At 38.3% G+C, this 17,864-nt stretch overlaps 1 protein-coding gene across 1 annotated transcript; it reads right to left on the bottom strand.

Moving 5' to 3' along the window:
• Positions 1-794: 794 nt before the first annotated feature.
• PCGF3 (polycomb group ring finger 3) lies at positions 795-16,515 on the bottom strand (the record flags this gene model as incomplete). The annotated part of the gene is made up of 8 exons (XM_082013138.1): positions 795-842; positions 2,366-2,446; positions 4,430-4,567; positions 6,003-6,091; positions 6,574-6,684; positions 7,651-7,706; positions 10,338-10,434; positions 16,383-16,515. The coding sequence occupies 8 exons, from the start codon at positions 16,513-16,515 to the stop codon at positions 795-797; spliced, it is 753 nt and encodes a 250-aa protein (XP_081869264.1).
• Positions 16,516-17,864: the final 1,349 nt, after the last annotated feature.

The raw sequence follows: 17,864 nt of genomic DNA, 5'->3' as shown, positions 1-17,864 counted from the left end.
CACATCTACATAAGAAATGTTTATTTTTTAAAAGCTCACAAATATAGCACTTGAGTATTTGTCATTATGTGGTGCAATTTATGCCACAGCAAAATATCAGGGCACATGAAAATCCATGGAAATTATTTCTATTGGTCTTACCAAAACAACATGCACTGGGGAGTATCAAAACTTTACTAAAACACAAAATAATGGACAGCAATAACTGGGCAAAAATGACAGACTTATTGGTTTCCCAGATTTCCAGAAGTTTTCAATGCAGCATAATAAATTATCACCAGTCACTAAATCATTAAGTATGTTCAATGCTCTACAGAATAACTTGAATAAAGCCAATGCAATCAGGCATACTATATAAGACAATAACACTTTGCAAAAATATAGTTTTTAAAGATTCAGAATGTGAAAAGTAACTAAATGCAACTTGGTGTCAAAAGCAACATTTTTAAATCACCCCACAATATTTTAACTTATTTCTGTGTAACTAAGAGTTAAATGAGGCTGAGCTACATGGAACTGTGAAGTGTTTTCAGTATCTGTAAACTTAGTGCTGGTAGTGCCTTGTCAAGTTGCAACTTCTTTCTTCCATACAAAAAAAGTATAAATATTTTCTGTTCAGAAATCTAGGTAACACATCCCTAGAAGAAATATTCAGAAGGACAGTCCGCTATGAAAGCACTATAGTCTTCCAAAATTATTCAGCTGGTTTGTGTCATGTGATTAGTGATGCACTAAGAAGGTGCCAGATGATAGTCTCTGCAAAAAACTCTGTCCAGAAGGACAATAAAGTTCTCTTACAGCAAGTCCATTTTGGGTCTGTAATGTAGCAGTAGAGGTGCTTTCTGCAAGACAGAAATATTACATAAGAAACAAAACCAGAACTAATCTGTTCAGTAGGCAAAATTTTTGTTTCATAAACTGAAGCTTAAATGAACTATCACAATACCTATCTGACCTGTCAAACCAACACAAAGACAAGATGCAATTTCATCTATGGAGCTCAAACAAGAGGTGAAGAGTCCTTTCTCTTTTGTCTCAGGAGCCGATCACCTTAAGATCCGTTCTACCAGGTCTGTTTAACTTGGAAAACCCATTCCCAGTAAGGAAGAAACGCAGATGTCTAGAAAGCAGCATAAGAGCATGTGGTACTTCATATTTAAGAGCTCTCACTTGATTCCTCTTCTGTGAATGTAACCATTGCTTTTTTATGAATATGTAAACTTTAACTGCACCAAGGTGTTCTGTGTCTCATGTAAAGAAATGCTTCCTCTTGCCTGTTCTGGACCTCCCACCTCCCAGTTTCAATTTATATCCCCAACTTCTTTCACTTGAGAAAACAGTTTACAGTTCCCTTTTCCATGTGACTCACAATTGCATGGATTTCCATAATGAAGGTGAATAGTAGGCTTGTATAAAGGCACATCAATTTCATGCTCTTGTTTGGGATTTTTATGGGGGGAAGGAAAAGAACCAAACATTTACTTTGTATCCTTTTATATTTACCTACATTGAACTTAAGGTGCTCATTAATCACCTGTCACTCAGAACTGTAAAGGCTTGCTTCAATCCTTTGTTATCAACCTGTCTTCACTATCCCAAATAACCACAATGTTGTCAGTGCACTGTTACTGCATTACTCAAACACCTTCCCAGGTCATTCAGGAACATCATACAGAACAGGTTCCAGTAGGATTCCACTCATGACCTCTCTGCATTTCAAAGACCGATCATTAACTTTTATCCTGTGATTCTTATGCAAGTCAGTTACTTTTCTACAGAAAGAGAAAAAAATGCTTCTCTAGTACCACCTGCACCTCTTCTAGATACGTATCCAAAGCCATCAAGTGGTTCTACACTATAAACTCAGACTGTGTTGCTTGTCCATTATGAATGCTAACTCCTAGTTCAAATATCCCCAAGTACACATACACCGACTCTGTAGGTGTGGCTTGCCTTTTAAATGCAATTCATTCTTAAACCTATTTCACTTGAGCTGCCATTATTAATGCAATTACTAAAACTCAGAATGAATGCCCCACTGTTTACTATCCCGTTTCAAGGAAGTTCTTTAAATAATGCTTTCTTGTGGCTTCCTCTTCCTTTGCCAGGCTTAATAACAATTTGATTGTTGATGCACTGTTCCCTTTTCCCTTGCAATTAATACTTAATTCCCCTTTCCTTCATTTTCTTGGAAACAAAATTAATACTTAGTGTTTAAGGATGCTATATTAGATAGTTATTAAAGTATCTTTTTATTGAATTTGCAGTTACTGCAGTATAGTTCCAAATGATGCCTACTTTATAAACATTTTATTTGGCCACTTCATGATTTACTTGGAACCACTGTTCCATACCATAATCATACCTTAAATCTCCATCTAGTAACAACTACAAACTTGAGCGTGTGGTCCTTGCCAAGAATCTCTTCATTGCATAGTATGTCCAGCTGACAGAAAAAAGACAACAGTTAATTCATTAGGACACAGCACATGAAACAACATATTTCAGATAATATTATAAATGTTTGACAATATTTTTTTTTTTCTTAAGACACTGGAACCATTCATCTTGCCATTGCTCTGCAGACAAAAATAGTACCAGGAAAGAAAAGAGAACGTCTTTTCTCAACATAAAGTGCTGAAAGATCATGTCTGTGCCTACCTACGAAATACTGCAGCAACTGTTTGATTTAGCTTCCCAAGTAGTACTAATAGCCTTTCCTGAAAGTTTTATATAATTTTTAAAAGGCCCAATAAAATGACCAAGGAGACAGAACTCACAAATCTCAAAGACATCTCTGTTACTTAACATAGTATGAAAATTTTTTTACCTAGCACCAGCCAAGTGGCTTTCTGTTACAAGGATACATTTAAAAAAAAAAAAAAGCCTGACACTTCCCTCATATACTATGTTTATGGGTCTTTTGCAGATAGTCAATAGCTATTTTTACCATCTCAGTGTTGAAAGATCTTGACATTAGAAACAGTGAGGATATAAACATTAAAACATGAGGATCATATGACTACTGATCAGCTGAACATGAACTAGAACAGTGAACATGCATGAAAACAGTGAGTCACTGTGGGTTATATTAACAATGCTTCACCACACACCCCAGAAAGGCCTGAATGTGTATGCTTCCACTTACATGGCTTACCTAATTGGCAATAACTCAAACCTGCAACAGACTATAGCAATCAACCAAGTGCCCACAAGTTTAAATCTTTCTATGTGCCCATTACTTTGTACTGGTACACTGATTACACTACAATTTATGTAGTCTTTAAGATGGTAGGAATAGATAGCAAAGGAATAAACAATACTCCTGAAACTTTGTTCCTTCAGCAAAAGCCAAACAGGTTGTTAAATCACAGACTGGCACAGTGGAACACATCCACACACAAAATATACACTCTTGAACAGTGATGGTAACTATGTTGCTGCTGAGTTACAGCTAGGAGTCAAAAACTTCCAAGCCAGCTGAGGACATGAAAGGTGATACAGTTGTGTTTCAGGAAGACGAGCAGAGTTTGGGGACATACTCCAACCATAAGACAAGAGTATTGGTTTGAAGTTTACAGGAGCTAGGAAGGAAAAGTGATACATATACAAGTTGGCTGTTTAAAAGTTTGAGAAGAAAGGTGACACATTGGACTGGAAAGCAGACGATTTGATTTGAATGAAAAGTCTTAAAGAAATTCAGTGAATCAGTGTCACAACGTGGGGTTGGGAGACATCAAGCTGCGAATCAATTGAGCTGTCTAGATAATGCAACCAAGACCCAGCAAAGTGTTAAACAGAGGCTTCCTTCATGTTTGCCACTGTTAATTTCAAATCCGAACTAGAAGAATTGCAAAGAATTGCCTTTCTTTCTGTACCTTCCACCATAAATTCTTCCCATGATTCCAAGTATTCCCTGCAAAGGAAGGGGAAAGTAGGTATCTGGTAACACTCTGCTCATGGTTGGCAGCAACTTTGGGTTGAGCTTCACTGAGAGCATAGAAAGGAACAAAATATTTGTGAGTGCTTTCTCTTAAGCTGGGCTTCGGTAGTGTTAAAGAGTTTGTTACTGCCTGTTCCCCACACAGAGTATGAAATCTCTGAAAGGGTGGAGTGTACCTGACTATAAGCTGTCAAACAAAGCACCTTGCCAGAGTCCATTTCAACACATGTGGAAGCACATAACCAAGCTTTTTAGCTCAACTGTTTTTATATGGACATGAAAAGATGCACTGCAAACTAAGTGGCAAGTCCTATATAGACCCCAAAAAGGACAAGAAAATGGCTACTTAACACATAATTCAAGAAACAGCGTATGCTTTTGTTTTCTGAAAATAAAGTTAGACTAAAAGACATTCTTTGGAAAGGAACAATCCCACACTTTTTGTAAGGTTTTTATATCTGTAAAATAATTTTAAAAATTAATTACCTCATTAAAAGAAGAAAGGTTAAGTTTTTTGGCAATGAACTTCTTTAGATGCAACACTGTTGCTTGTGCTGAGCAGCGAATCCATTTTCGTTTCAATCCACGTAATTTGCTGCTATTGCATTCCAAGCAGATACTTACCTTCAGGAAAAAACAAACAGTCAGGGTTGGCTGGAACAATTTTCTGCAGTCCTCATTATGTACTCCATATGCAGTTTTTATTAATACAAAAAAGTGAAAAAGTGAAGTACTAGTATTCAATACAATAATATTGAACAGGTTGCCCAGAGACATGGTAGATGCTCCATCCCTGGGAACATTCCAGATCAGGTTGGATGAGGCTCTGAGCAACCTGATCTAGGTGTCCCTGCTCACTGCAGATGGACTAGATGACTGTATAAAAGGTCCCTTCCAACCCAAGGATTCTATGATTCTATTCCTTAAACTGAAATGCCTGTAGTCCTACTAAAAAAAAAAAACATTCTAACATCCTGTCAGTTTAGTGATAAGCACTACTGCAACCAAAACAGATCTAGGTAACAAAGGTGAAGACAGAATTATTGATGTTGGGACAAGGCTGCTCCAGTCCAAATTCATAGGCTGCCAATAGCTCAAAAGGACCATATGTCAAAAGCTAGAGTAAAATAAACACTATGAATGCCATTGTCCATTTTTAACAATGGCTTCTAATGTATCTTCCTGCTTTTAATGCGGCTGCTAAACTCAGTTTAAAACAAAATTCCAACACATATTTAAGAGAGAATTTAAAGTTTAAAAAGAATGGATACAAATTACATGAATTTTTAAAATTCTAAATATTATCCCCCCGAAAGGTCTCTCTAATTTCTATGCTTCAATTCTTACTTCTTTTCTCATCCAGCTCTTTATTACTTAGTCTAAGCTCTTTGCGATGATTTACTTTATGCACTAAGAGGATCTAGTGATAGGTACAATACCTTTGAACATTCCCTTACATTGTTATTGAAAAGAAAATTAACCCAAGTTTAATTTACTCTGGACATACATAACGGGAAAACATAAGAGGAATGGCTTGTTTACCCCAAAAGCAGATTTCACTTTCAAACATGCTTTATGTTTAAATTTTAATGATGAGCTTCCTGGGTTTCATACTATTTTTATGTTATAGGGCTAACACTGTCTTAGTATTAGAGGTTTACAACAAAATAAATCTTAAATTAGTAAAAGTGCAAAAGGTTACATTAGTAATTATTGATACACACTTAGATCAATGTATCACAATAACACTGGCATACACTACTTCAGAAGGGGGGCCAAATAACCTGAATTTGTTTTGAAAGCAAATAAATACTTAGGAAACTCATAAATAAACAGTCAGAACTATCAAATCTTAGTGCAAATTTAACATATTTTCCATTCCTGCCAAAACCCAAAGATGAAACATGTGCTTACACAAAAGCATTGGGCAACACTGCATCTTGTTTGTATCAGAGGACAGAAAAAGTAGCTTGAAGCAGTTATTTTTCTTCTCTGTTAGCTTACCAAAGCACTAAAGCTAAAATAAGAGACAAAACTAAGACATGCTCTATGAGCTCACCTGTTCATCACTTCGGTGGTAGTCATTATCTTCTTCCTGTTTTTCCTCAGAAGTTTCTTTATTTGAATTTTCATCTGGTTTAGTTTCACCTTACATAAAAAAACAGATATATGGGATAACACTCAGCAGCAGCTTGTAATGCTAATACGATTAAAACAGCAGAGTTCAGAACTGCAATATAGAATAAACTTTGCTTTTCTGAAATTGTGCTTATCTGCTTAGGCAACACTAGGTGCCAACAGTCCCATGCATGAAAGAGAGGAATACATACAAAGCACAAACTCCAGTTCAACTGTTAGCAGCCTAGAAGCTGGGTGATTTCATAGAGTTCCCATGGAGGTACTACTATGGAGATCTCCTTCATAAAGAGTGATATGCTATGACCAGCTAGAAAGAAAGATTCTGTACACAAATAAGGGACAAAGCAACAATCCTACACTCATTGTATTGTGCAGTGTTATAAAACAATTGTGATTGTAATAGACCAACTAGGCACATACCTCCAACAGGTCTGTTCATTAATTCACTAGCCGTCACCCGCCCAAAAGAGAATAAATAAAGGAACATTTACCATTTCGATGGGAATCTAGGTGTTGTTTTGTGGAACATGTCTCCCCTTTGATGTCCCCTGGAACTTCCATGCCCAGTTTGTGATAAAACTCCCTTTGTTTTTTCATTTCCGCTGTTTAAAATTGTAAATATTAATCCCTGTAATAAAGTTCTAATACAATATTTACAAAGTTATTCCAAATCTTTTCCCTCTTAAGTGAAACAGGCTTGTCAAAAAGTAGTGGTATTGTCAGTATTTACTACTCTTCTATCTTTGCTATTGTATCAAACCATGCCTCATCTTATTTTTCATGGTTAGAATACTACAAAGTCATCTGTTTTATTACTATAGCATTCCTACTAGAATGACATGGTATTTAAGATATTATACCTCATTTTGAATCCCTCCCACAATATTTCAGTCAAACCATTGGGTTTGAATTTTTATTTAGAGTTCTGATTTTCAGTATGCTAGAAATAATTTTTAAATAATCCATTTAATCTTATTGATGTTTGAGAATGTTCTGGTTTTGCAGCTTAAGTGGATTAAAACACACTTCTAAATGAAAGTTGTAACATACATTAAGACAAGAAATTACTGAGCCGTTATTATGGTACTTCTTTAGTTGAAGTCTCAAAAAGGGTTATGAAAACACAAATTAAAACTTACCTGCTAAGAAAGGACTCACCCAGAAACTCCACTGAAACTAAAAGCTACTCTGCATTACATTCTACCTCTGAGAATTCTAGAAAGCTGGCACAACAGGTTTAAGTGCACAGTTTAATAAGAATGAATGAGAGTTAGTGTGCCAACGTTCAAAAGCTGAACTACTATTCTGCTTCACATACTACTACTACTTTTCAAAGAAATATCCCATCTCTCCTCCCATCACCACCATGGCCAATTGCTGCTAGTACAGGTATGAAATTAAACTAATCACTAGAAATTACACAAATTAAGGAATACAGTTTTCTATTATATTTTTCCTCAGTTCTTCCCCCTACCCCTGTATTTTCATCACCTGATAGTTTTTTTTTTCCAAGTGTTAAAGAAGTATGTGCAAAACGACCTCTTAAAAAAGGGCATAACACAGCTTACCTTCTTGGAGGCCTGGCACAAGTTTGTAAACAATATCTTGCATTGTTCTGTCATGACTAGCGAGGAAAAAAAAAAAAACAAAATCAAAAGTTTAAGTAAATCATCTTGATTCAAAACTTTTCTCTTAAAAATGCTCCAGTACTAAATTGAATGAAAAATCTCTAAATTCATCTAAGAACACCTTCAATTCTCAAATCAGTATTTACATCAAACAAGAGACGACAGTAACATGAAACAAATTATGAAAAAGTACAGGCTAAGACAGAAACACAAGGGAAGTTTGAGGAAGAATAGTCTTGGACATGCAGAGGATGAAGCCCCATGGAACATGGCCTGCTGCATCAAGACAAGTATGTCACTAATAATCTCAAAATTCTTTGACAGCTTTGAGGTAAACTCATTTTTATTAGAGAGGAATTCAGGATAGTCTGTTTCTTATCCCTACAGACTCATCTCTCACATTTCTAGATTACTTAGTTATCTTTACCAGGCTTTTTAAAAAAATGCAAGAAAACAGGTCACAAAAAAAGACCACAACAATAAAATTTTACTTTGCTCTTAAAAGCCAACATTTGAACTGTGAGCAAATTATGTTGCTCAGAAGCTTGTATAGGTAAGTGTAGCTCAAATAAAAGAAAGGTAGTAATCCCACTGGAACTGGAGCAGCAGGACCAGTTAAGACTCTAAACTTAATTTCCAGCTCTCCTAGACAAAATTCTCTTTTAGTCTAAAATAAGTCATTTTCTGAAAGAAACAAAATATTACGCTAAATTCCAACTGATAAATAAAATCAGAGACACTTAAAATATTTGTCTCAGCTGCTGCAAGGTCATTATCCCAATAGAGCTTGCAATACCAAGTCCTGAATCTGACTTAAGTAGGGTAAGAGGCTTACAAGAGTTGTCTCAGGCTTCTCGTCACCTGACATGAACACTTCACAGCAGTGGAAACCAGGGAAGAAGTACCAGAATGGTGACAAATCAAGAGATCTACTATCAACCATTACAACCTATAAGTAGCACTACAAGAACAATCAAAATATCATTAATTCTAAATTCATGTCATTTCAACCAGTAGCAATTCCATTTGCACAGGCTGTGACTTTCAAGTGTCACATATCGATTTCAGGAACATCTCTAAAAATATTTCCACATAAATGAGTAAATCAGCCATCACTATTAGATCAGAGGTGAGCATTTAACAGCATGAAGAAATGTGTAGAGACACATTTGGTTTACCTATTTTCCAGACAGTGGGGGATGAACGGGAGTGCAAATCTGCATTCTAAGACATATTGTGAAACTCCCGACTGTCAATTCTTTGCTAAAAAAATATGTATATATCCAAAAGTAGGCTGGGCAAAGACTGTTTCAGTCTTGAAGGGGCAGTATTTTATAACCAGTTCTGGCAAAATACTTCCTTTGAAGTGTATTCAATGACAAAAAACAAGTAGCAAATTTCTTTCTATCTGTTCTCAATTTGATGCTGTTTCCTGGCCCCTTCTGCCCCAGAAAACAAGCTTCTGAACCAAGGTTCTGGTGTATTCTTGTAGCTTTACAGAAGACAAACATGTTGCCTTAACTGTAATTTATTTGTTCTTGCCTCTTGGCGTCTACTTGTCCCTTCAAAGCAGACACTCATATAGGGTATTACCAGTATATCATATAACACATTATCAGTGTACTCTATTATTCTTCAAATGCAGAGATGGCATAACTAGTTTCAGGCTCCTGAATCAGGATCAAACTTGAGCAATGTGAGTACAGAATATCAACAGTTTTCTGAAAAAGTGAAGAGAAATCATTTTCTATAAACATTACTTCAGAAGTTGTTATAGAACTCAGAAAGGCACATTGAAAACTGCCACAAATGAAAGCAAACTCTTTAGAAAAATAGGCAAAACACTACTCGATATGCAACACCTAGTGCCAACACACTGTCACAATGGATTTTCTTCAGCAAAAGTTACTACAGTTCAGTAAAATGAAAGGAAAGCACTGAAGGAAAAGAAAAGAAATGCCTTTTCTGAAAACAAAACAAAACAAAAAACACCCCAAAATACTTAAGGGGAAAAAAAAAAAGAAGCATTAACAATACCATTTTCATGATAGGTCAGAAACTGAGAGCACTGTGTAGGGATTAAAATAGAATGAAGGACAAGATTGTTCCATTATAGAGTTTAAAGCCCCTGCTCTAATATTTTTGCTGCTGTATTCTTACCTGTTCATATGAACTAAAGAGACCTTTGAAATGTTAATTGAACAATAAAGCTGAGAATTGTTTCTCCCATTACTCTGTCAGACACTGAAAAGTACTGTTCAACTGAGACTAATTATTTCCAGGATTTTGTAAAAGTATAATTTCTACAAATGTTTCATTTATGTAACTTTTATAACCCAAACATACAAAATGAAGAATGACTATATCCCATTAAAACTCACACAGAAATGAAACAGTAAAGTGCATACTTTGTTTGCTTTTAAGTCTGGAAAAAGCTAACAGGCATCAAGGAGTTGCAAATTCATAGCAAAGTTTGATCCGGTATCTCCTCAATCACCTTCAACCTTCCTTTTAAATGTTTAACATGCTGATAAGCAAGTTAGAAAATTTGGGGCAAAGAGATGCTGTATTAAAGAGGCTGAAACAGTCTAGAGTGAAGCTAGTTGCACTTTTGCTCTCATACTTACCCAATGTACTGTAATGGGTGGCTCTGATGTATAACAATTCTACAGGTTGGACAGGTGTTGTTTTCCTCCAAATATTTCACTAGGCAGCTCCTACAGACTGATAACAAGGACATTCATAATTAAAAAGAAATAAAAGAAGCATAATGAAAAAAAAAGTTTGTTTTTATACAGCCACAGAAATGCACCTCACTGAAATTTAGACAAAGTTCTTTTTTTAAATCATGTAAGCATGATGCCTAATCATGCAGAATACAGTTTCCAGTGTCTTTCATTAATGCTCTTGATACAGGGAAGTGATGCACTAGATTAAGGCATCTGTACTTGTGGTGACTTAACCCTGGCTGGATGCCAGGTGCCCACCAAGGCCGCTCTATCACTCCCCTTCTCAGCTGGACAGGGGAGAGAAAATATAACAAAGAATTTGTGGGTCAAGATGAGGACAGAGAGAGATCATTCACCAGTTACCAGCACAGACAAAACAGACCCAACATGGGGAATTTAATTTAATCTACTGCCAATCAAAATCAGAGTAGGGTAATGAGAACTAAAAGCAAATCTTAAAAAACCTTTCCCCCCACCCCTCTCTCACTCCAGGGCTCAACTTCACACTTGATTTTCTCTACCTCCTGCCCCCAAGCAGCACAGGGGGACAGGGAATGGCAGTTGAGGTCAGTTCATCACACGTTGTCTCTGCTGCTCCTTCTTCCTCTGGGGTGGGACTCCTCACACTCTTCCCCTGCTCCAGTGAGGAGTCCCTCCCATGGGAGACAGTCCTCTATGAACTTTTCCAATGTGAGTCCTTCCCACAGGCTGCAGTTCTTCATGAACTGCTCCAGCCTGGGTCCCTTCCACAGGGTGCAGTCCTCCAGGGACAGACTGCTCCAGATTGGGTCCCCCATGGGGTCACAAGTCCTGTCAGCAAACCACCTCCAATGTGGGCTCCTCTCTCCATAGGTCCACAGGTCCTGCCAGGAGCTTGCTGTAGCGTGGGCTTCCCATGGGGTTCACAGCCTCCTCCTTCGGATATCCACCTGCTCCAGTGTGGGGTCCTCCACGGGCTGCAGGTGGATATCTGCTCTACTGTTGACCACCACGTGCTGGAGGTGGACAGCCTGCCTCACCATGGGCTTCACCACAGGCTGGAGGCAAATCTCTGCTCCAGAAACTGAAGCACCTCCTCCCCCTCTTTCTTCACTGACCTTGGTGTCTGCAGAGTTGTTTTTCTCACACATTCTCACTCCTCTCTCTGGCTGCAATTGCTGTGCCATTTCCCCCCCGCCCCTTGTTAACTCTGTTATCCCAGAGGCACTACCACCGTCGCTGATGGGCTCAGCATTGGCCAGCAGCGGGTCTGTCTTGGAGCCATCTGGCATTGGCTCTGTCAGACACAAGGGAAGCTTCTAGCAGCTTCTCACAGAGCCACCGCTGCAGCACCCCCAGTACCAAAACCTTGCCACGCAAACCCAATACAGTACCTAGCCAGAGTCTCCCTAATAAAGCATGCAACATAAAATCCCACTCTGGAATTTCCTAAAACAGCAATTTCTAGCAGGTCAACATCATATTGCTTGCACCATTCAGCTTGCACAGATGATATTACAGAACTATATGCTATTAAGATACTAAGCCTATTTGCTTTAACCATGGCCACATACAGAAGTAAAGTCTATGGTGGCAATGAACCCAAACCAAAAAAATTATTCTGCAGTTGGATACTACTTAAAAGAACAGAAAATTTTCAAGAAGTGGATATCCAGGTGCTATTTTAATTCTAATTTCCACAGAATACACTACAGTTAAACTTCCAGCAGAAAAAAATTGCATGGATACAGACCTTCAGTATTTCTAAGATGTCGTGGTAGAAGTTGCTAAACCAGTTGTGCATTATAAAGCTGCACGCTTTTGGAACTGTATCCATATCTCATTCAAAGTAAGCTATTTACACTGCTGCCTCCCCCACCCCCCAAATAGTAGTCATAAGATATGCTACTATATGGTATCTTGATTCAATTGAAGTTACAACTCAAAAATGTGGGGCGTGGGGGGATGGTGCAGAAATAGCTTTTTCTTAAAGAGCAGCAGTTCATGCAATCTTGGTATTAATGCATTCTTACCACAGAAATGGAAAAAAATCTGTAACTATAGAGACATCTACCTCTCAGACAAGATGACAGTACAATTAAATAAGCACACATTAATGCCAAAAAAAAAATATGCAGCAGCAAATGAAGCATAGTGAGCTTGCATTCTGCATTGTATTTACACACTTACGATGACAGTACCATTGCTGGTAGAGGTTATGTTTAGACCAAGCCTCATAGATTTGCACACTAAGCACAGATCTTGCACAGCAGTCTGTTCCAGTGGAACACCAAAGCAGTAATCCATTTGCAAAAGTGAAGTGAAACCCGAGTCTTACAAAGTCAATGAAAGTACAACCTAACAGAGGAAGCAGGGACCGCGTATCCTGGGAAGAGTACAGGGATGATGCCTGGTTGTGTAGGGATGGGGTCAGGAAGGCTAAAGTGTGGCTGGAGCTGAACTTGGCAAGGGATGCAAAGAAGAAGAATAATAAGGGCTTCTACCGGGTGTGTCAGCCAGAAAAGGAAGGTTAAAGAATGTGTAGACCACCAATCAGAAATACTGGCAAAGTGGTAACAACAGACACGGAGAAGGCTGGCTCAACTATTTCTTTGCCTCGGTCTTCACTGGCAGTCTCTCTTCCCACACCTCTTGAGTGGATGGACCACAAGACAGGGATCTGAGGAAAAAAGTCCCTCCCACTGTAAGGGAAGATCGAGTTCGTGACCACCTGAGGAATCTGAACATACATAAGTCTATGGGACCCAATAAGATGCGTCCCAGGGTGATATCTGAGGCAAACGGAAAGGTCTAGTGTGCAGGTGGGTAGGAGTTAACAATACGATAAAGGTTACAACATTAGAATGAAAACAGATCTGGTGGTCAAGAAGATGAAGTAGTATTTTTACCTAAGCAGTAAACAATGAAGACACAGCTGAGTTCCTGCACTCTTGAAAAATGCAACTGTCACGAGATGAGCAGAATCCACAGCAACTACAGTAAATGTACAGGTGGCAGGGGGAGACCATGACCACCTACTTAATTGAGGGACTATGCAGATTACCGCCCCTCCCCCCCTTTCTAGGAGCATGCACACCAATTTGAGTACGTACCAATAATAAGCAATGTGGTAATTACTAGCCACTAAATGTAAACTTGGGTGAATTCCATGTGGTGATTCCCTTGTGTGGTGCGCTAGCTTTGTGGAATACCACATAGCACCCATATCTGTGCAAATATGCTATAAATAAAATATCTCTGCTCTGTGTGTGTATTGGCATGTTGCATACCAGGTATATGATCCACTTTTGGGACCCTTGGGTCCTGATTGAATTGGCTGATGTAGTTGCCAAGTCCATTCTCCATTATAGTCATAGCAGTCAGGTGAAATCCCTGGAGACTGGAAAAGGGAAAAATTGCACCCATTTTTTGAAAGGTAGAAATGGAAGATCCTGGGATCTACCAACCCATCAGCCTCATGCCTGTGCCTGGGAAGATCATGGAACAGATCCTCCTAGAAGCTATGCTAAGGCACATGGAGGGCTGGGAGGTGACCTGAGACAGCCAGCATGGCTTCATCAAGGGCAAGTCCTGCCTGACCAACCTCATGGCTTTCTACAATGGACTGACCATATCAGTGGACATGGGAAGAACTACGGATGTCATCTGTCTGGACTTCTGTAAGGCCTTTGACATGGTCCCCCACAACATCCTTCTCTCTAAATTGAAGAGATATGGATTTGATGGGTGGACTGTTAGGTGGATGAGGAATTGGCTGGATGGTTGCATCTATGACCATAGTGGTCAATGGTTCAATGTCCACATAGAGATTGGTGATCAGCAGTGTCCCTCAGGGGTCTGTACTGGGATAAGTACTGTTTAATACCTTCATCAGTGACATAGACAATGGGATCAAGTGCAAGTTCGTGGATGACACCAAGCTGAGTGGTGCTGTTGACACACCTGAGGGAGAGGATGCCATCCAGAGGGACCTGGACAAGCTCAAGGAATAGGCCTGTGTGAACCTAGAGAGGTTCAATAAGGCCAAGTGCAAGGTTCTGCACCTTGGACAGGGTAACCCTCAGTATCAATCCAGGCTTGGGGATGAAAGGATTGAGAGCAGCCCTGCTGAGAAGGACTGGAGGGTACTGATGGATGAAAAGCTGACATTAGCAGGTAATGTGCACTTGCAGCCCAGGTGGACAACTATATCCTGGGCTGCATCAAAAGAACCATGGCCAGCAGGTCGAGGGAGGTGATTCTCTGGTGAGAATCTGGTGATGCTCTGGTGAGACCCCACCTGCAGTACTGCGTGCAGATCTGGAGCCCTCAGCACAGGAAAGACATGGACCTGTTGGAGCAGGTCCACAAAAATGATCAGGGGGACGGAACACCTCTCCTATGAAGAAAGGCTGAGAGAGTTGGGGTTGTTCAGCCTGGAGAAGAGAAGGGTCTGCGGAGACCGTATTGCAGCCTTCCAGTACTTAAAGGGTGCCTATAAGAAAGATGGGGAAAGAATGTGGGGCAAAAGTAAGTAGAAGTCTAGCATAAAGATCTCTACACTCCTAAAAGAACAGTATGGAAATTATGATGTGAAACAGATACAGAAGGCACATGAGAATAACCAAAATTACACGGAAGCATAACAAGAACACCAAACTCATTAAAACTGATAAATAGAACTTCTAAATGAAATAAAATTGGAAAACAATCTCTGACAAATTATGAGCATTGTATTTCCCCTTTGTAAGACATTTTAGGTGAAGTCCACTGAAAGTTTCATCTTGTAGAGATGAAGCCACTGCCATCAAATAATTCCCTTCCAAGAAAATTAGGACTATGGGTCATTAACCTATTCAAACAACATACTAGCTTTATCAGAATAAGATACAAAAGCATTTTAAAACATGAGACGTTTGAAGTTGCATGGCAAATACTATTTAATGGATTAATACAAGTGCATAGAAACAAGTGAGATTCTAAGCTCTGAACAGATAAAACTGGACAAATGGAAGCTCCTGGGTGACAAGGACAAGCTAGTAAATTGCAGGGACTCTTAAGACAGAGCTAGAAACAATACTTTTGGTAAAACCCTGTAGTGTGAGGTATAAAGCCATCAATGTGGCTGCTACAGAGGATATTTAATGTCACTATAGCAGGTCTTCTAGACTGAAGGTTAATTCCTCATCTGATACCTACTTTGGTAAAAGAAACTGAGGATCAGAACAGATTCAAGACAGAATAGTTCTGGAGTTACCACTTTGGACTATAAGGGTGCTTCTCCTCAGAAGAAATATTTCCAGATCTTTAGTTGGAACTGTGCCAATATGCAAGGTTTCCATCAGAATATTGCAAACCCTAGCACTCCTATATCCCATGATGTCAACAATAAAGATGCTGGGATGGACTTACATGTTCTAAGGCTTTGCAAGGTACTAGGGAATACTTCACTGGTGTGAAACTAGAAAAATCACAAAGTAACGTAACAACAAACAACTACCTCACCATAGTATTTTGGAACAAAAACTTATTTTCATGGTACAATACAATATACTTATTCTTTATTGACAAACTATGGCTGCTTTCTGCAGTGGAACAGGAGAGCAAGAGACATTTGGAAGGCTCCAGGTGAAGAACATATGTTATGTCAGCTGTCACAGAAGAGAGAACTAGGCATTCTACATTCCTTTAGCAGGAAGACAGACTGCATTCTTGAATGCATATGTGACCACTAATTGTATATGGCTTCAAGTTTGTGCAATACAGCTTTAATGTTCTCTTCATTTGCTTTGTTAAAAAAACAAATCTGTTAAAAAAGCAGTGTCTAGGAAAGTATACATTATTTTGGCTGATGCACAATATTTTTTAATTTCAACTAAAAACCATTAAAACATGTTGTACATCAAGTTAAAAAAAAAACACAAAACAAAACAATTCCTTTAACTTAATTACACTTCTACTTACAAGTATGTAAGCATTCTGTTACAGTAGTAGCATCAATCAGGTATCCATTGCACAGACGACAGGTTATATGGGCATTAATGTCCCAAAGCTTAATCTTTCTCGTTAGCATCTTTGGTGTCTGCAGAAAAGACATATCATAAAGTAACACAGGTGTAGTGATCAGGTAAAAGGCATTTGGGAATAAATGATTAACTAGAATTAACCCTAAAGATATGTTTATACAGCTTTAGGCTTTCGTGTACTGTACATGTGTGTGCACACACACACACAATGATAGCGCTTTTACAGGATAGCAGTGAAACAATGTAAAACCCACATGATTTTGCAAGTCAAAATTTCACTAGCATAGAAGAGTCTTTCTAGTATGCTATTAATAAGTTCCTTTATCAAACAAAGGACTTAGATTTAAGCTGAAACCCTACTATTCTAGTAATCCAAGTCATCGCATTCAGTCTAGTAATGGGGAAAAATTGAGAAAAATTTTGAGAGAAAACCCTCAAAGCAATTTGAGAATTGGAAGCATTTTGATAATTGAAAAGTCAAAATAACTAGGTCTGATTTGGCATAGTAGGTTTAACCACACTTTTAAGTGTTTGCCTTGTGCCAGTATGGTTAAAGCATAATTTTGAAGCTCTGTCTCAATAATGGTGCTAAAAAGTAAATCTTCTGAAATCCCATTTTATTTAAGCTCAAGTTAATTAAAGAACACATTACAAACTAAAATAGTCTCATTGGCAGAGCTGCAGTTTGTTTTACTAAGAAACGTGAACCAGAAAGTTTTTCTCTCTTCAAAGCAAGGGATGACATAACCACCATTAAAAGGAAGAAAAATCAGAAATTAAAAATGAAACAGCTCATTTATCTTTTTTGCAGCAACCCCAACTGCTTTTAGAGAAAACACCATGCTTTAACAAAGTTACCTTTTAACCATAGCTATATTTTATTTTTCAAAGTATCTTGAAAAGAAAATTATACTGTTACCATAAGTTGACAGCATTCAAGTTAATTAACAGAGCCAGCTAAACTGGCTTACAACCTATTACATTTGCATCCAGCACTGCAGAAGTCACCAAATCACACTGTTTTCTATTAAAGTGACTTTACTGTCCCTGGCTCACAAATACTAGTTTCTGTCTAGCTTAGTGTGGAATACATTTCAGAATCGGAATGGTGACACATGATCCCCAAATTTCTGATCCCCAAATGTCTGATCTTTAATTTAATTTGTCATATTCTTTTTCCTATGTTTAATGAAGTGTCACTAAGCAAAAAGAACTATCAACAGTCAAACTTTCACACTAATCTAAACTATACTAGCACTGAAAAAGTACTTTATATTCCATTACAACCTATGGAAAAGCACATCCAACACCCACCCATTAAAATCTGCATTGTCCTATACAAAAATGACTAGGAAGACTTCCAGTTCTTACAGCTAAGCAGTAAATGACAAAAGAATAAAACTATTTTATGGTATTTGAG

Source organism: Phaethon aethereus (assembly GCF_964289735.1).
Source record: "Phaethon aethereus genome assembly, chromosome: Z".
Lineage (NCBI taxonomy): Eukaryota > Metazoa > Chordata > Aves > Phaethontiformes > Phaethontidae > Phaethon > Phaethon aethereus.
Note: the sequence above shows the minus strand (reverse complement) of the source record. Positions and strands in the feature narration are given on the sequence as shown.